The sequence below is a fragment of the Bubalus bubalis genome, chromosome 3, assembly GCF_019923935.1.
Source record: "Bubalus bubalis isolate 160015118507 breed Murrah chromosome 3, NDDB_SH_1, whole genome shotgun sequence".
NCBI lineage: Eukaryota > Metazoa > Chordata > Mammalia > Artiodactyla > Bovidae > Bubalus > Bubalus bubalis.
This window is the reverse complement of record NC_059159.1, coordinates 88,110,680-88,130,815: the sequence shown is the minus strand read 5'-3', so window position 1 is coordinate 88,130,815 and position 20,136 is coordinate 88,110,680. Positions and strand designations below refer to the sequence as shown.

Here is a 20,136-nt window from a genome sequence, read left to right as displayed (position 1 = left end):
GATTGGTGGCAAAGTGGAGAGGGACTCTATCCTCGTGTAATCATTCAGGAATCCAAACGAATGTCTCTTTGGGCAGATTTCATAATCTTTTTGAGTCCCAATTTTCTCATCAGTAAAATGGGGTTAAAAACAATGCTTCATGGTAACTTTGTGATTATGTATGACATGTTTATTAAATGTCTGGCTTATAGCAAATATTCAGTTAATGTTCTTTCTTCCTCTAATGTGTTCGGGATATGTATAGCTTCTGACCTCAGTGCATTCCTGATGTCTCGGGACTCCAAGCATCAGGGTTAGGCATGTATTTCTGGTAACTTTTCAAGGGACTCGAGTATGTATGAGGGCTGATGATATTTTCTGAGGCATCATTGTCATGTCTTGAGAGAAAAAGAAAAAAGATGCCTCATTCTTTTTTTTCCTGTTCCCTTGTTCCAACTTTGTAATACATCACCATCAGTCATGGCAGGGCTGGCTGTCATTCCAAAGCATCTTTTTTGTGTCATTCTCTTTAAGGCACACAATCCCAGGCAGGAATCCTTCAAAATGTGACGCCAGCAGCATTGGTAAATTATTGATGCAGGTCTGTGTTTGAATGAGTCTGAGAGAGGTTTGCTAATCTGCCTGTCACAGAATGATCCTTGTGACATGTGGCTCCCTCAGCACTGCTGTCCGGCTGTGGTCCCAGTTTTACAGAGACTGGAGGTCCCTTCCATCCACCTTCATTATTCCCAACATGTCCATTTCTCCCATGAACTCCCCTGCTCTCAATTGAGGGATTCAGCCCTATTGGTAAAGACTCTGTTTTGTCCTGTTAAACAGACTTGATTTCATAAGGGCATGAGGCTACGAGTGATGACAAGAATGGAAGAAGCTTACACTCACTTCCTGCAAACATGAGAAATGGCTCCGTCCCTGGGTCATCTCTCTCCCTCCTCCTCCTCCTCTTTCTCACCATCCCTGTCTCTCCCCCTGGCTACCCTGACCAAAGAAGGTCACATAGGGGAGCAGCAAGTCTGGCTGTGGCAGCTGACCATGGAAACACAGTGTTGGCCCTGGAGACACACAAGTCATGGCCTGTGGGCACCATCATGGAGACAGCATTCACCCCCCCATCTGCTGGTGGAACTGACAGCCCACTAGTCCATGCCTCTTACTCTGCCTCCTCGCTCTAGAACAGCCTCAGTTCCTATCAGGGACTGTGCGTTTGCTGCCCACAGACCTCCTCCAAGGCAGGTGCCACTGACAGGTACTTTGTGTGAGCAGTTTATGGTGCGGGGAAACGGGTGAATACTTGCAGAAGCTGGTTTGTAGAACCTCATTTTTCCTTGCATTTTCAGGAGAGAAGTGATGTGGGTGGGTGAGTGGGGGGTGTTTTTTCGACTTACTTCCCAGAGGCTTTCTCCTGAAGGCTATGGAGTTTTTTTTTCCCCCCAACGTGAAAACGGAGTTCAGGGTCCACAGTCTAAGCTGGCATGGCCGGGCATCGTGATGCTCTTGCTCTCCCTAGTGGTGTTGCAATGAAAAATCAGCCTTTCTGCCTCTCACCTGCATCTTTACTCCAGGTGTGTTTAGAGAATAATACCAGCCTGGCCCCTCTCGTGCACCTGAGCGTCAAGTATCACAGTGTGTGCCCCTCTCTGATGCATCAGGGCTGCGGTACCCAAGTCTCCCCCTCTTTTAACAGATCTGCCTCCTTCCTCCAGCCAGTCCGCCAGTTCCTAGGGATCCACATTGAATTGTGGGTAATCTGCACTACGATGAAAAGAGAGGACCAGAGGGTCACTCTCTTGTTCCTTATAGACAGGGAGAGAAAAGCTCTACAGATTGGCCAAACACCTGGGCCGCCCACCATAGGCTATCATTCCACCACTGGAAACCATACCTGAAGCAGCAGGGCAGCCAGGACACCAGTGAATTCATGCAGAGTAGTTCATTGTTAATGAGGCAACAGGAGAGCACTCTCCCACCCAGCCCCACCTCCTGCCATTGGGATCCCGGGAGCAGCAAGTGCTCCAGGGCTCATGATGAGAGCCGGCTGTTACAGAGTAGACTGAGGACATTTTATTCATCAGAGACAAGCAGTGGGTACACAGGTGATGCCATGAAGGTGTCTGCATTATCAACTGTAGGCTGCCCACGAAGGGTAAGGCTGCCCCTGCCGCAAGGGCAAAATCCATCCCCAACTCTGAGAAAGTACAGGACTAAAGTTCCGGCTCTGCCTATTCTGGGTTTTGACCCCATTTACGTGGATTTGGCTTTCTAAACATGCCCTGGATACATGTCCACAAGTTTCATGAGCAAACATTGTGAGCTGAGTCAATAAGCTAGAAAGTACGAAAACGGAGCTGTCCACTCCCTGGAGACTGTGAATTAATGCCACAGGGTTCCTGTCTCTCAGCTCACTAGAGCTGGGCTTCCCGTGGAGCCTCCCATGCAGACCATCTCAGCAGGCTTGTCCTAAACTGAGGACTGCTGACCAGCATGCCACTCACAGGGCAGCTTCCTCAAGAATGAAAGCCATTCCCTTGTCTTAGTCTACTCAGGCTGCTCTAACAAAATACCACAGATTGTGCAGCTCAAACCACAGAAGTTTGTTTCTCATGGTTCTGGAGGCTGAGAATTCCAAAATGAAGGTGCCAGGCCATTAGTCCCTGAGGCGGACTCTCTCCCTGGCTTGCAGACAGCCATCTTCTTGCTGTGTCCTCTCATGATGGAGGGAGGGAAAGAGAGAGAAAAACGGAAGGGAAAAGAAAGAGAAAGCGAGGGCCTCTTCTTATAAGGGCACTCCTGCCATCACAGTGGACACTCCCTTCAGGAAGACTCCATCTAAACCTAAAAATCTCCAAGACCTCATCTCCTACCACATCACACTGAGGGTAGTTAGGACTCCAACATATGAATTTGCAGAGGACACAAGCACCGAGTGCATAACAGTCCTTGAGGACAGAGCCTGACTTCCGAAGACAGGAACCCCACCCCAGTCAGACGTGCACACTCTCCCCAGCTCCCTCACAATAATAAACTTGAACTGAGGAGAGAGCAGAGTACTCCCTTTTAGTCTCTCTTTTTCTGTGGTGATGAGCCTCATGCCATGGATCCATCTCCTCTTTTTCTAAGAAAATACTTAGGCCTCAAAAAATACAGGCTTGTTTTCTGCATAGAGTGCCAACTCTGGTAAGGATCTACCAGCTTTCATTTGTCTGGTTCATGAATATATTAATATTCTGTAGCTTTTAACTTTCTTGTTGTTCAGTCTCTCAGTCATGTCCAATTCTTTGTGACCCCATGGACCCCATTTAACTTCCTACTGAGGTATAATGTTTATACCGAAAAGTGCATATATTGTAAAGGTCGCAAGCCTACCAAACATAGTCAAGTCAAAAGACAGCTACTAGCAGCCAGGTTTCTTGTCCCCACTCTCAGTGACAGCACCTTCCTTCCATCCCCGTCCCTCAGAGGAACCCCCCACTCTGACTGCTGACAACAGGAACTGATGTTACCAGTTTTTCTTTTCTACTTTCAGAAAAGAAATCATACAGTGTATGCTGTTTCGAGTCTGCCTTCTCTTATTCCACATTAGGTTTGTTTCATATAGTTGTCAAGTTAATCATTTTCACTAATATAGATTTCATCCTTAGGTGTCTTCTCCAAAGGCTTTTGGTTACCTCCTTCCACCCTGGCAAATGCCTTTCTCAGCTGCCCTCTTCCTCTTCTTTTAACCAGTCTTTCTCTTCCTGCCTTATCTCTGGAAGCTTTTAAAGGCAAAAGATCTCAAGACAGCTGAGAGGTCAGAGACCTATTTAGTTTGGCCGAAGGAGCGTAGAAGACGCCCAGGCAGATGCTTCCTGCAGAGCAGCCCAGGGGCGGGTCCACCAAGAGGCTATAAATATCTCCAGGTTACCTGAATGTGGTGGCTGATGCGTGGTTTTTTTTTCTTTTTTTTTCCTCCTAGGTGTGCCCGAAGCTGAAGTCACCTGGTTCAGGAATAAAAGCAAACTGGGCTCCCCTCCCTCTCTGCACGAGGGCTCCTTGGTGCTTACAGCCGTGTCCTCCTTGGATCAGGGCCTGTACTCCTGCAGGGCAGCCAATCTGCATGGGGAGCTGACTGAGAGCACCGAGCTCCTGATTCTAGGTAAATACCATGAGGCTGGCCACCCCTGGTGGACCCCACTCGGGTGACTGTCTGACCCATCCTCACCTCCTCCTGCCCCTGATCCAATTAAATGCATGAAGGTAAAATCGATATTCCTTCCCTTTTCCCCACCTTAGGGCCGCCCAGTAGAGAGAACACAAACCGAGGGGCCAAGCAAACCAAGCAGAGGTCAGCTAGAACCCTGGGTCTGCCACTTACTCACTATGTGACCTTGGGGAATCACTAAACTTTGCTAAGCCTTAGATCCTAGTCTCTGTGTAGAAAATAAGATTGCCCATCGTGGGCAGGCAGGGGAGGTACAAATAGAGGTAACAGGCAGTTTTTCTTAACTCCTTCTATATTAAGGACTGCTTTGGGATTCAGACAAAAACTATAGACTACCTTGTTGAGAAAAATTCATAAGTACAAAATTTCTCATATAATTTTAGGAAGTTCATACTCTAGTCCACCTTAAGTCCACATGTGTACCCCTCTTCTTAGTCCAATCCAGCTGCAATAGCAAAACAGCCACAGATTGGGTGACTTACATGGAAAAGGGAATGGCATGGAAAGAGGGGTCCATGGAGTTGCAAAGAGTCAGACAGGACTGACCAACTGAGCACAAGTGGCTTTTAGACAACAGAAGTTTGTTCCTCACATGTCTAGAGACTGAAAGTCTAGAATCCAAGTGCCTTCATGGTCAGACTCTGGTGAAGGCCCTCTCCATGGCAGCAGAATGGTGGCTTCTTACTGCACCCTTGTATAGCAGAAGGGACAAGCGAGCTCTCGGGGGTCTCTGTTATAAGGATCCTAATGTCAATCATGAGGGCTCCGCCTTCCTGACATAATCATCTTCCAAAGGCCCCACCTCCTTTTATCATTACCTTGAAGGGATTAGGATTTCAACATATGAATTTGGGGGACACAAACATTCAGGCAGTAGCACCACCAGATTCAAGAACCCCTAATTAAAGAGTCTAACACAGTTCCTGGCATAAAATAGTTATTTAAAAATAATCGCAATTGCCAGGACGCCATCCAGCACTCACTGATGCCCAGGGCTGGACTCAGTCATGTTGCATCTACACCAAGATTCAGACTCTCTACTTCTCTTCCCAGCAGAGTCTGGGCATTGATCAAGGGGGATAGAGAAGCCTGTTTTTTTTTTTTTTTTTTTTGAGGCAGTTATTAGAGGGGACTTCCCTATGGCCCAGTGCTTAGGACTTCACCTTCCAGGGCAGAGGGTGCAGGTTCGATCCCTGGTCAGGGACCTAAGATCCCACATGCCTTGCAGTCAAAAAACCAAAATGTAAACCAGAAGCAATATTGTAACAAATTCAAGAAAGACTTTAAAAATGGTCCACATAAAAAAAAATTTTTTTTAAGGCAATTATTAGAGCAAGTATGCTAGTTATCTCACTAAGAGAAAGCCATCATTCTTGGGGCGGGGGGAAGATGAGAAATATGAATAATTACATACCGCACATATGTATATTATGGCCTTCCACGGGGGAAAGTAAATAAACTTTACTCATATTTTCACACCCCAATGATGTTATAGCAAAGCATAGAGTCTACCCCTGCCCACTCAGATTTCACAGAGACCCACGTGGGTCTTCATCTCAACAGTGGCTGCATAAACCTCCAGTCATATTAGGAAGCCGCAGAAAATCAGCTCCGTGGAGGATGTCATTTGTTTTGTGTTGGGTTTCTTCTGGCTGAGCTGCTCGTCTGGAGCCTGGGGCCCCAGACTGTTGCCCCACACTGAGTTATGGTGCTTACTGTGGGGATTTCCTCTCTAATAACCTTCCTGATCACCTCTGCTAACAGAGATGAACGTGTAGGAAGCGTGGCTGCTAATGTAGCTCTGCCTATGAAGTGTGTATGCTCCGGGAGCCAAAGCTGCAGCATTCCAACGCTAATTCAGTGGAACCGGGAACGTGGAGTTTGAAGAGCATGAAGTCTTCCCATTTTAATCAAACTGAACAGAAAAAAAAAAAACACTAGATTCTTAATTTCCTCAATTAGAAGTCCTGTTTATTCATCAAAGTTTGTTAGTTTTTATGGACATAGGAATGGTATTTCCTATTATGTTTGGTACTTTACGGACATAGGAGTAGTATTTCTCTTTTTTTTTAATCAGCCCCAAATGTGGCTTAATGTTTAAATGAGGGATTTCATGTGTAAAGCTGAGGTTTCATGAGGCCCATGACTTAACCTGTATTGTGGAGGATTGAATTGTCATGAGGCCGACTTTAATCCGTGGGTTCATATAGCCACTGAATGGCTGTTCATTAAGTGTTGCCACTGAGTCCCATGTAGAGCTTTAGGGTAAATACAAGAGATGACTTCTGTCCTTGGGGAACTGACAGTTTCCCTCAAAAGATTAGCTGGACATTCCCTCAGGAAGTAAACTATGACAGAAGCTGTAAGGACATTAGGAGGGGCTGACATTTGGCCCAGAAAGATCAATGGTTTTAAAGATGGGCCATAACCTCCCCTTTTGGCTATTAATAAATAAGCAAAGCCTTCTTAAATTATAATACTCTTGAAGGAATATTCCATTTCTGTATTATTGGGGGAAACTCCATTTCCCTCAATATTCAATTTCAATATATTTGAAAGAATATTAAAAAGGATGAGAGAAAGAGAGTCTAACTTTGAAAAAACTATCAGTATCAAGTCCTAAAACCATGGTATATCAGAGTAGAAAGAGACCTTGGAAATGATGAGGGTTGATTTTTTAAAAAATCATTTTTAGATGAAGAAACTAAAGCTTAGAGGGATTGTGACTTGCCCAAGTTAGCGAATGAAAGAGCCATGGCTCAAATTGAGTTCCTGAATCCATTCACGATGTTTTTACCTTATACCACATAAAGAATATTTTCAAATTATATAGACTATATATAATGTCTTTATAATGTTGAATTTTTATATATAAATATGTAAGCTTATCACTGCTTTCTGTACGTGATGGTCTTTGCAGTCAAAGGCAGAGTAGACAGAAGGCATGTTTCTGAAGTGGATCCAGGCCCCACTGTGACTTCCTTATTTACCATTTCTAACAAGTACTGAACATGGTGACAAGCACACAGCAGGCCCTCTCTGAACGCTGCTGAAATGACCATCAATTACAAGGACAACCTTTCTCCTTCTCTTTCCACTCCAACAAGTGCTCTAGAGAAAAAGGTGGGCGTTGGCGTTGGAGTGTGAATTGCATTGCGCCAGGAGACTCGGGAAGAGCAGGGAGCAGAGTCCTGCTTCTTTCTCAGCAGAATCTGGGATCACCCTACCACTGCATTCAGCAGCTGCTGGCCTCTTTATTTGCTCAAGGAAATTAATAAGCAAGCCACTGTGCTTCCCTTTCTGTCACTTTTAGCTCTGGTTAACTAATTCCTGGTTACATCAGCCCTGACTCATTACAAGATTTTGACTAACACATCATCCCTGAACTGCTTCTCTGGTCTTACTTAGACATAAAAATCCAGATCACAAAGTGAATCCCTAACCTCACAACTGTACCCTTTCCTTCCCAGAAAAAAAGCCACTCACAGGATCTTTAGAAATAAGAAATTCTTGTGACTTATCCCTGCCTGTGGGGACAATAACAAAGTTCCTCCCTCTAAAGGTCATTTTAAGAGTTAAATGAAACAAGGGATGAAAATTATTTTAGCACAGGACTTGGCATATATTTCTGAAGAAGCTTTGGCTTTCTCAAAGTGCCTTTATAATATAGTTTCCATTAGCTATGTGTTTATAGAGCACCTGTGGTAGAAGGTGGTATACAGTAAGGAAGGAACTCCAGAAATCAACATGCCTGATTCTTATCACTGACTGTACAGTTTCGGACATCAAGTATTATGTTTGAAATTCAGACTCACCTTGATGGGAACACCTTCTCTCTAGGCAAAGTGATGTTAGAGGTAATAATAGTAACACCTGCCTTACACGTGGACACACTTCCATGCATGGCTGCCTCTCCCTGTCCCCTTAGCACAGCCTTTACGCTTTAACCTGCCTGATGCCCCATCCTCCTTCTCACAGAGCCCCCCCACGTCCCCACACAGTTGGACGACATCAAGGCCCTGCTTTCAGCCACTGGATTGAACCTTCCTTCGGTGCTGACATCTCCACTGGGAACACAGCTGGTCCTGGATCCTGGGAATTCTGCTCTCCTTGGTGAGTCCAACCCTCTGGAACACTGGGCAGAAATCCAGGGCTGGACAGGATTTATGGATGGGTGACTGCTTGCAGGTGGGAGGGAGGCAGCAGTGGGGGGTGGCCAACAGGAAATCACTAAATTGTGTACAGAATCCAGATTTACCAGTGGAAACTTGGCTGACTTTCCATATGAGGTGAATTCAGTTCTTAGTTTGGACCTGAGCCTGGCCAGAGTCCGAAAGGGCTCCTCTCTGAATCCTCTTGGGCTGGTGCCACAGTCCAGATCCTCTCAGTCAGACTGATGGTGCTGGACTTAGAGAACAGACACAGCAGTGAAAAACAGCTCCTGCATCTCTTCTCCCCATCACCGGCTGTATCCCAGTGCTCCTCCATGACCTCTTCTTACCTCAACAGAGCTATAACCAGCTTTCAACGAGAAAACGGCAGTATCAGTACCTCCCTTAATCCAGGCAGTCTATATAAACCTCCTTCTGTAGGCAGGGCCTAAAAAGAACCCAGACAGACTCCTCAAGGCAAGTGTTTCAGTAGCTCCACCAGGGGCACCTTCCCTGTCATCTGTCACTGGGAGCCTACACCCAGTTATTGCCCATGAGGCTGACACCTTCTCATAGCAGAAACTTGCTCTAGGGCATCCACGTTCTGGGCCCCTCACTCCAGAGCCATGGGGATGCCAGAGCAACCTCCACCCCCAGCATGACCCCTAGATATGGTCAAGATGGAAAAGAATTCTTCTGCCTTCAAAGGCCTGGGAAAAACAGGCCTACAAAATGGAAAAAGTCTTCATGCTAACTGTATGTGGCCCCAGATGTTGGTCATGGCAGCTAGAATTCTTCCTTTGACTCAATGTTGAAATTTCCTCTACTCTTCTCTGTGCCAGCTAACAGGGGATAGGAAGCCAGTGGTTTCTCAATAATATTGATCATAACTTATCAGCATGGCCACAAGGCTTGGTATCTTTAGGGTTATAGCACAGAAAGATTACCTTCAGTTTTTGTTAACATCTAAAATTAGCAAAGAATACATACAGGCAGATGGCAAAATCTTCTGGTTTTTCTGTTTCTGATCTGGATAAAACTAAAACATAGATATAGTAATGAGTAGCCCTATTCTGTTTCTCATAACAAACTTGGTATTGAGTTTTTTCCACGTCACTTTGATCAGAATTCATAGGCATTTAAACCTGCTTCTTTTTTATTTTGGCATTATGAATGATGAATTTATTCCAGATTAAATGTGTGCATTGTAAACTTTTATTTTAGGTTCATCACCACGAGGGAGTGTCATAACTTACTATCATTGCCCAGTCATTAGCGGACTGTGCAGCAATTGCTTATTTTCAAGTTCAATAACTCTTGGATTACTCAGGTGCCATTAAGCATGCTGGAAAAGTTAACCTCATATTTTTCCATGATAGCTTTACTTTCTTTCTCCCTTATTCTGGAATAATATTTTGTGTCATTTTAGCCATGGGCAATAAGAATTTATTGTGCTTTAAGCTGCTGAATTCCATTCCTAGTTTATGGTGCTTTGTTACCTTAGACTGGTATTTAAATCTAATGGTTAAGAGACACCTTAATGTCCTCGTTCACATTCAGACCACTCCACCTGAATAGATCTCAGAGGCAGTATCCATAAAGTCCCTGAATGCAATAAAGTCCATATAAGCAATATGGACTTGGGAACACCATGGAACTAGGAGAGAGCCACGTGGAATTGTGGAGATGAGTCAGGGAATGGTGTCAGGTATCAGGACCCTGAGAAACAGGTCGCTGGAGACAGGCCAGAGCCTCATTGTTCTGTTTTGATGCTGAGCACTGAAGGATGGGCGTGGGGATTCAAATAGAGACAAATGGAAGAAAACAGGCCCTGAGGTGAGGAAGATGCCATGAACCCAGAGATTAAAGCGTGTGGGATGTGCATCAGGTGTCTGTTCAGGAACAGCTGTAAGACCCCACTGCTTTAAGGCAGCTCAACTGGGATAGAAACTAGGCCTTCACAGGGAGCAAGCCTCAGCCAGAGCTTGTCCACACAAGTGTGACTCCAACCCTTACCACAAGCGTTCTAACAGCCTCCCGTCATAGGCCTCCCTGGCTAGTCACTCAGCATGATCTGTTTGCCCATATGTTCCCCTTTGATCTAGCTCCCATCCCTAGCTCCTGTTGGTGGCTCTTTCTGACCAGAGTGTGTATTCTGGATATAGGAAATAAGCCAGAGGCCAGAGAGGATATTCTGTGAAGGGTTGCTCAGAGTGATACATAGCATCAAATTATGGAGGACCTTAATTATTAGGGGCTTCCCTGGTGGCTCAGATGGTAAAGAATCTGCCTGTGATGCAGGAGACCCAGGTTTGATCCTGAGTTGGGAAGATCCCCTGGAGAAGGGAATGGTAACTCACTGCAGTATTCTTGCCTGGAGAATTCCATGGACAGAGGAGCCTGGTGGGCCACAGTCCATGGGGTCACAAAGATTCAGACACAACTGAGCTACTAACAGTTTAATTATCAGATATAGGGGGGTAAATTTTCTATGTGAGAAATGAGGAGAGATCTTTAGAGTTTTTTTAAGTAGGAAGATGATGTAGTTAAAGTAATATTTGAAATAATTAACCTGACATTCTGTAAGAGTGAGTAATCAATAGTGGGAGAGATTTAATGAAGAAACACTAGGTTGAGGGTAACAGATTTTCTAGATCAGGATGGAAATAAGTGGTAAAGATATTTGTTAATCACCCCTTCCACAGCCAAGACACCCCTAATCAATCATGACACTCACTCAGTTCAGGCTCTGCCTTGGAATTCGTTTTAACATTCCAACCAAGCATGTGGTGATTGATATATAGGATAAAAGCATTTGCTAACCCCATCATAGCCAGTGAATGTGGAGATTCATGTGTATGTATTTCTCCCAACTACAATCTGCTGCAACAGATTCAAAGAACTCCGTGGTTCTGTGACTCAGGGACAGTAACTCACAGGCTGGATTCTTGTGTGTTCACGAGAGGAAGGGGAAAAGGGAGATTTGAGGGTTTTAAAGCCATATGTCAGCTTCAACTCTTCTCCGTAACAGTTTGAGTGTTAAGATTCCCAGAGGGTGAGTCCACTCCAGAAATGGCTGTTTTGGTTTTCAGATAGTACAGCATTGATTTCACTTCAAGCCACTGTTCCAGCTTTCAAGAAGGAAAGTCGTTTGAGTGGCCATGGGCTCATTTGAGCCTCACTTTCTATAGCTGTAAATGAAGTCTTCGGATGAGTGGGTCCCTTGCTGCCCTCACACTCTTTGCTGTCTGACCCAGACGTGGAAAATGTCCAGCGGAGGCTCGGCCGAGCAGAGTTGACCCAGTCTAACTGAATCCCTTGTCCCAGGCAAGGCAGATGCTAATTTTTTTGTCCTTGTTTTCCAGCTGTTCTTTGTGCAGGGAGGCCTAAAGCACCAGCTGCTCTGGGAGGCAAGGCCAGCACCCCAGCCACCCTGTGGTGGTCCAGACCCAAGCAGTAGGCTACAGGGTTCCATTTTCAGAGCAACAGTGTCTCAGGCCTCCCCGGAGCACCTAAACCCTTTTGCAGCCTTCTGTTAAATATTTCTTTTGGCCACTAAGGCCCAAGACTAATATCCCTCACAGTATCATTTATAGGGCATTAGCATCGATATTTTTTGAAAACTAACTTTTGTTGGAGTTTTTATTATAACTGTGATACATCTTCATTGTAGAGCAATTAAAAAATAGAAGAAAAAAGAAGAAAATGAGCATCATCTATAATTGCCTAGCCCAGAAGTAACCAGCACAAGTATCTTTGTCCTAGTCATTAATATATACATTATATAGTTTTATCTAAAATGAAACTGTACTCTACTGCTTGTAACATATTTCACTTAATGGTGTTAATACATAGTAATTTGTACCTCTTAATCCCCTGGTTGTGGTTTAGTTGCTGAGTTGTATCTGACTCTTGAGACCCCATGAATTGTAGCCTGGCAGACTCTTCTATCCATGGGATTCTCCAGACAAGAATACTGGAGTGGGTTGCTATTTCCTTCTCCAGGGGATACATGTGTATGTGAAGTTGCTCAGTTGTGTCCCACTCTTTGCAACCCCATGGATTGTAGCCCACCAGGCTCCTCAGTCCATGGAATTTTCCAGGCAAGAATACTGGAGTGGGTTGCCATTTCCTCCCCCAGGGGGTCTTCCTAACCCAGGGATGAACGCAGGTCTCTTTTGTCCCTGCACTGGAAGGCGGGTTCTTTACCACTAGTGCCGCCTATAATCCCCTACTCCTGTCTTGTCCCTCCCCTCCACTCTCTCCCCATTGGTAACCACTGGTTTGTTCTTTATATCTGTGAGTCTGTTTCTGTTTTATTATATTTGCTTTTGTAAGAGATAACATACAGTATTTGTCTTTGACTCATTTCACTAAGCATAGTGTCCTCCAGGTCCATACATGTTACTGCAAATGGCAAAAATGTATTCTTTGTGGCTGGCTAATATTCCATTGTATAGACATACAACATTTTCTTTATCCATTCATCTGTTGAGGGACACTTAGATTGCTTCCATGTCTTGTCAATTGTAAATAATAATGCTATGAATACTGGGGTGTGACATAGAAGTTCTTTAATAGCCTTTTTGAGATATAATTGACATATAATAAGTGATACATATATAAAGTCTAAAATTTGATGCTTTGATATATGGATGCACCTATGAAGCCATCACCAAAAGCAACATAATGATCATATTCATCATTCTCTAAAGTTACCTTGTGCCTCTTTGTAACTGTTCCTTCACACCCCTACCTGACCCCAAATCTCTACTCATCTGCTATCAGTATAGATTAGATTGTTATTAAAAAAAAAAAAAAAGGAATCATACTGTAGGGAATTTGGCTTCTTTCACTCAGGACAATTATCTGGACATTCACCCACATTGTAACTTACATCAATAGCACATTTCCTTCTATTGTTGATTAGCGACCATTGTACAAATGCACTGCAGCTTATTCAACCTCTCACCTGTGGGAGGAGAATGGTAATTTCCCATTTCTGGGTATTACAAATGAAGCTGCTAAATGTATTAAAGGGCTAGTCTTTGTATGGACACATGCTTTCATTTCTCTTGATTAAATACTTGAGAGTAAAATGGTTGTGTTATATGGTCAGTTAAGTTTAACATTTTAAGAAATAGCCACACTGTTTTCCAGAGTGGTTGCCTACTTTACATTGCTATCAGAGGTGTATGATGGTTCCAGTTCTCCACATCCTCACCTACACACAGTATGTGAGAGTCGCTCAGTTCTGTCTGACTCTTCACAACCCCATGGACTATATAGCCTGCCAGGCTCCTCTGTCCATGGACTTCTCCAAGCAAGAATACTGGAGTGGGTAGCCATTCCCTTCTCCAGGGGATCTTCCCGACCCAGGGATCAAACCCAGGTCTCCTACATTGCAGGCAGACAGTATACTTGGCCATTTTAATTTTAGACATTCTACTAACTGTATAGTAGTTTCTTCTTGTAGTTTTAATTTGTCTTTTCCTAATGACTGATAGTATTGAGCTTTTTATGTGCATATTTGCCATCCTGATTTCTTCTTAGGTAAAATGTCTCTTTTATTTTGCCCTTTTTTTTTTTGAGTTTTTTTTTATTTAACTATTATTGAGTATTGAGAGCTCTTTTTATATATTGGATATGTGTCTTTTATCAGAAATATGATTTCTGTCCATGGCTGTCTTTTCAGTCTTTTAGTGTCTTTCAAAGGGAAGAAGATTTTAATTTTGATGAAGTTCAGCTTAATATTTTTCTTTTATAGATGGTTCTTTTGGTGTTATATTTAAAAATATTTACCTACTCCAAGGTCTCAAGGTATTTTCTTCTAAAAGTTTTATTTTACAGTTTTACAGAAAAGAAACATAACTTACAGGAGTAGACTTCTTCAGGGGGGCCAGAAAAGAGAGAGACTTTTATTATAAAGTCCCTGGATTTTTGTCTGAATTAGATGACCTTAAATGCCTCCAGTGACAAAATAACAACGCATGTTATACGTGGCTTAAGAACAGCAGTTCATACCTTTGCTCATACCTTCTTTAGGTCCTGGGAACCTGTTAGAATTTCTTATACATAGGTTTGGTCCTTTGTGAATGAGTAAGCTCCAATGCCCAGTCAGAGAGACTCCTATGGCATCTCTGCTGGAAGTCGTGTCATGCCAGCCCCACAGAGAGCCACTCTACACAAGCCTTTTCTCATGTCTTGCAATTTACCAAGAACAAAGTAATTCAGGGCCTAAAGAAGACAATATCTCACAGATAGATGTGCTTAACTCATTCATTCAGTATTTGTTGAGAGCCTGTTATGTGTTAGTTTGAATTCTAGTGGTGAAGAAAGTAATTCAAGTTAAGAAAACTATGATAAAAGGGGGAAGAACTGGGTGCTTTGCGGGGCCTGTGACAGGATAGCACCCCTGGTCTGAGCTGTAGACAAGGTTTCTCTGAGGAGGGGATATTTGGGCTGAGTTTGGGAGAGTTGGTGGAAGTTGTCCAAGTGAAGAAAGGGCATTTCAGACAAAGGAATTCAAGAGCATTCCAGGCAGAGAAATCAGCAGAGGTTTTGAAGCAATAAAACCAAAAGCATTTGAGGAACTGTTACAGGAATAACTAGGTTCTTCCCTGATATCTCAGTTGGAAAAGAATCTGCCTGCAATGCAGGAGACCCCGGTTCGATTCCTGAGTTCAGGAAGATCTGCTGGAGAAGGGATAGGCTACCCACTCCAGTATTCTTGGGCTTCCCTTGTGGCTCAGCTGATAAAGAATCCGCCTGCAAGGCGGGAGACCTGAGTTTGATCCCTGGGCTGGGAAGATCCCCTGGAGAAGGGAAAGGCTACCCACTCCAATATTCTGGCCTGGAGAATTCCATGGACTCTATAGTCCATGGGGTCGCAAAGAGTCGGACACGACTGAGCACCTTTCGCTTTCACTTTCCTAGGTGGCACTAGTGGTAAAGAACTCACCTGCCAATGCAGGAGATGTAAGAGACACGGGTTTGGTCCCTGGGTTGGGACGATCCCCTGGAGGAGGGCATGATAACCCACTCCAGTATTCTTGCCTGGAGAATCCTATGGACAGTGGAGTCTGGTGGGCTATAGTCCATGTGGTCACAAAGAGTCTGACCCAACTAGAGTGACTTAGCATGCACAGGAATAACCAAGCAGAGAGTGGCCTGAGATGAGTCTGAAGAGGATGCTCTAAGCCACAGTAATGATACCAACCAGGGTTCCTGGCCTTCCCCAATCAATAGAAATTGACTAGAGGCCAGAGAAGAAATTCGGGCAGGGCTTTATTGGGACCCCTGCTGCCACAGGAGGGAGCAAGAACAACACCTTCCCTTGTTTGCTCACTTGCTGAGGGGGAGTGAGCTGGTTGCTTACATGGGGGGAGGGTAGGAGTATGTCCAGGTGTTGGGCTGGAGAGGTAGCTTTCGTGTTTCGCCCATCTCTCTGGTCGTGGTGAGTGCAGAGGGCACGCTCAGTACCCTGCTTTTGCTCCCAACATGCTGTTTTTGCTCCAGGCTCTTTAGAAGTGGCAGATATGGGTTTTGTGGTCTCTTTGTATCTTTTGTTGAGAATTTGCTTTAACTGCTGCATGTATGTAGTTATTTTTAGTCCCATACAGTTTCTTTATATTTTGCTGCTGAAGGAGAGGTTTGTCCAGATGCAAGCATTACAGCCCTGCAGCAAAGACTCCCGGATCCCAGCCTGTCTCAGCAAAACTTTCACACTTTGCTCCAAATGTGATGGAAAGTCTCTGAATGGTTTAAAAGCTGGAGAGAGACTTCCTCTGATTTATGTTTCTGAAAGCTTGTCCTGGCCGCTGTGTGGAGGGTGGATTCTGGGAGAAGACACTAGATGGAGTACACCATACCACTTAAGAAGTGGTTACAGTTTTGTAAGTAAGAGATTGCCATGGCTTAGACTAAAGAGCTGGAGAGAACAGAAAGAGTGAATGAATTCAAGGATGTGTAGGAAGTAACGTGCACAGGACTTGGTCAATAGATTATCGTGGGAAAGGAAAGATAATCCATACAACCAATAGATTCTCAAGTATCTGATTCTTTAGGCTTTTCTCAGTGCAACTCATGTAACTCCTATGTGCTGAGGACTCCTTTCAGACCATTCAAGTCAAAATGTTCGAATGAAATGGCGAACTACACAGGCGTAGAGCTGCAGAAGGTGGATGGTCCAAAGCTTCTGTTGCTCAATCCTGATTCATTTCCTTAACAGTTATCAGTCCAGCCTCCATGGATGCTAGGTCCTCTGCCTCCTCCCAGCCTTGGAGGAGCTCAGAAGTAGGAGGCGAGATAGAAAAACTTTCAAGAGTTGCAGGAGAAATCCGAGGAAAGTGAGAAAGGAGGTCTCCTTTGGGAAAGGGGAAATTGAAAAGGCTTAACAGAGAACTTTATAAACTCAGCCCTGAAGGATGAGCATTCCAAGCATTGTTGTAATGAACACGTACTTACTGAGTTCCTTCTGTGTTCTGGGCACCATTGAAGACACTCTGGGGATGCAGCAGAGAACAAAATTGATAAAAATCCTTTCTCTCATACTTCTTACATTACGGTAGGGGAAACAGAAAATAAACAGAATGAAGTGAATGGCATAGTATGTTAGAAGGTGGTAAGTGCCATAAGGAAAAAATAAAAGCAGGGGAGGAAGGATGGATAATGCCTGTACGGGGAAGAGGATACAGCATTAAAATAGGTGGTTGGGAGAGGACTCACTGAGACAGTTATCCTTGAGCAGAGACTTGAATATGAACTATGAGCCTTGTGTACGTCTGGAGGAAAAGAAGACAAGAGCGTACCACACAGGGAAAGAGCGAGCTTGGGGTCCTCGAGACAGGCGCATGTGCTCGGGAGCAACAAGGAGGCTGGCGAGAGGTGGCCGGAGCACACTCATCAGGGCTGTGGGTAGAGAGAGATCAGAGACACCAAGGTCAAGGGAAAATTGTGTAAGGCCTTGTAAATATTCACATTAAAGTAACAGAGAAACATCTATAAATGCCCCAATTTATAAACAGACTCAATATTGCATCAAGCACCATAGGCTTTTCCAGGATTAGGCAAGGGCGGGCAGAAGTGTTTTCTTTTATTGGCAACCATGTGGCCAACTGAATGTTATAGCACTGATTCCAGTAAAACCTGGGCTTATCAGGCTGGCCCTGCTACAGGCCGTTATTACTGGCTTAATTTGACGTACATGTGTTGTCCACCTGCTCCATCTACCTGGCCCTGAGCTGGGCTTCCGCAGGCACGTGCCTGGCCATTTTCTCCATCGAGGGAGGGGTTCTCAACTACACAATAGGGACACCTGGGAAGTATAAAAGTAAAGTTCCACCTGAGACCAATTTTGACAAAATTTCTGGGGGTGGAGTTAGGCATCAGTATTTTTTAAAATGGATTCTCAGAGCGTGAATGGAATTTAAAAGTCGCTCCTTGACCCTCTTTCACCCATGGAAGAGGCTGGTATGGGGAAATGGTATGTTTCATCAATTAGAATATTTTATCCTAGCATTCAAGGCATTGTGCTATTCAGACTTAGCCTCTATATCCATCCTTCCATCTTATTCCTATCTCAAATATAGTTGACCTTTGAACAACACAGTTTTGAACTTCACTGGATCCACTTTTCCTTTTGATAAATATATCATGGGTCCTATTCGCTAGTTTCACACCCACAGATTCAACCAACCACAGATCAAAATTTCCATCTGCAGTTGGTTGACTCCTTAGATGGGGAATCCAAGACATGGATGGCTGACTGTGCTATTCCATTTTATCTAAGGAACTAGAGCCTTGTGAACAGTGGTTTAGGGGGATCCTAAATCCGTTCCACTGTGGATACAGAGAGCTGACGAGAGTCCCTCTATTCCAGGCAAACTTTTCCCTAGTAATTGCTGTGGTCTTGAGCCTTCCTGGCCTGGAATACTATCTCCTGTGCCCTTTCTTCTCTAGCTAAATCCTAGAAGTCTTCAAGGCACAGTCAAGCCCTTCTGTGCAGCCTCTCTCTAGCAAACCAGCCTGCGTGACCTCTCCCTGCCTACCTCCTGAGGCACCTGCTCTAGAGCAAGGTTGGGCAGATTCTTCTGGTAAAGGGCCAAATAAGAAACTCTTTATGTGTTGAGGGCCGTGTGTGTTGCAGAGAACTCAAGTCTGCCCTTGTACAGTACAGCACCATAGACAGTAAGTAAACAAATGGATGTGCCCATGAACTAGTAAAACTTTATTTACAGAAACAGGGCTGGACTTGGCATTCAGGCTAGGGTTTGTTGACCCCTGCTGTAGATCACTGATGAGAATCTTAACCTACTATACACTGGATTTTTTTCTAAAGAATTACTTATTCATTTACGTATGGCTGTGCTGGGTCTTTGTTACTCTTCATGGACTTTTCTCTAGTTGCTGCAAGCAGGGGTTACCCTCTAGTTGCGGTGCACGGGCTTCTCATTGTGGTGGCTTCTCGCTGCAGAGCACAGGCTCTAGGCATCCGGACTCAGCGGTTGTGGTGCACAGGCTTAGTTGTTCCAAGGCATGTGGAATCTTCCCAGACCAGGGATCAAACCCAAGTCCCCTGCATTGGCAGGCGGATTCTCAACCACTGGACCACCAGGGAAGTCCCATACCTTGAATTATTAAAGGTATTTCTCACCCGTGTCATGTCTACCAGTTAGATTCTAGGTCTGGGAGAGAAGAAAGAGCTGCAAAGATATTCTCAAGCAATTTGAAACAGGGCTAAGGTAGCAGAGCCTTGGCTTGATGTCCTCTTGAGTCATTTCCATCTCTCATTTCTATTATAACCATAGCTTTATTATCTGTTCCACAGACTTCCACCCTCACCCCACCCTGTGCACTTCCTGATTCTTCTGGTAGAGACTGGATTGGGCACTTCCTGAACCCAGTTATGAGGAAATTCACATGGCAAGAGTTAGCAAGAACCCTAGGCCACATCTGTTGGGAAAGCACTTTCCATGTGATAGTTCGGAAGACTAAGATCATCACTACTTCCTCTCTATAGATAGTTGTGGGAACAGCAAATTCTAATGGTCAAAGGTTAGGTAAAAATTAATCCACAGTGGGGGCCACACCCCAGCAGAAATTGCAGGTGTGGCAAGGAAAGTGATGTAGAGGAAAGACCAAGAAAAAAGAAAAACATGGAGGAGAAGGCTAGCATACTTGATGAGGAAAGGGAAAAAAGAACTTACCCTGACCTTTTTCAAAGAGACATAAGTTGGCATCTGTTTCCTCATTTATACTGGAAGCCTGAGGTTTTATGTCACATGGAAAATGCTTTTCAATTCCTATAGCTTTGCCCACAAAGAGAATATGCTTTGCTATTAAGAAAAAGGGTCAGCATTTTGTGGTTGTTTATGGCACACGTTTATGTACTCTTGTGTTTTTTCTCTTTAATAAAACCCAAAGAGGAAAACAGAGCCCCATAGGAAGTGCAGAAAGTGCTATAGCACATATAGTGAAAACTAAATCAGTATTTCAGAGGGCATTTATGAGGAAGCCGCAGGAAGGAGTGGAGCAGTTCTTTGGACTGGAGTGAACATCCATAAATTTAAAAAGACACCAGAGCATAAGTGACCCTTAAAATAGTTGGACACAAGAAGCAAGGCAGTAAATCCCCCTGCCTAGCCACTGTTCCAAGCCACAGCAAGCATTCAGGCATGGTCTTAGTTTAAGACTCCAAATAGTCAGGAAATGGGGACCTTGAAACACTCCCTCACCCTCGCCTCTGCCCTTTCCTGGCACCAGGACACCATTCCCAGGCCCATCTGC

General features: G+C 44.4%; 1 protein-coding gene across 4 annotated transcripts in view; it reads left to right on the top strand.

Moving 5' to 3' along the window:
* Positions 1-20,136, top strand: part of ADAMTSL1 (ADAMTS like 1) — a 1,120,403-nt gene that overhangs the window by 1,010,507 nt on the left and 89,760 nt on the right. For all 4 annotated transcript variants that reach the window (XM_025279016.3, XM_044939811.2, XM_044939812.2 and 1 more), the window contains 2 exons: positions 3,953-4,132; positions 8,177-8,311. In XM_025279016.3, the coding sequence (XP_025134801.1) occupies positions 3,953-4,132; positions 8,177-8,311 (315 nt within the window). The remainder of the gene's footprint in view (positions 1-3,952; positions 4,133-8,176; positions 8,312-20,136) is intronic.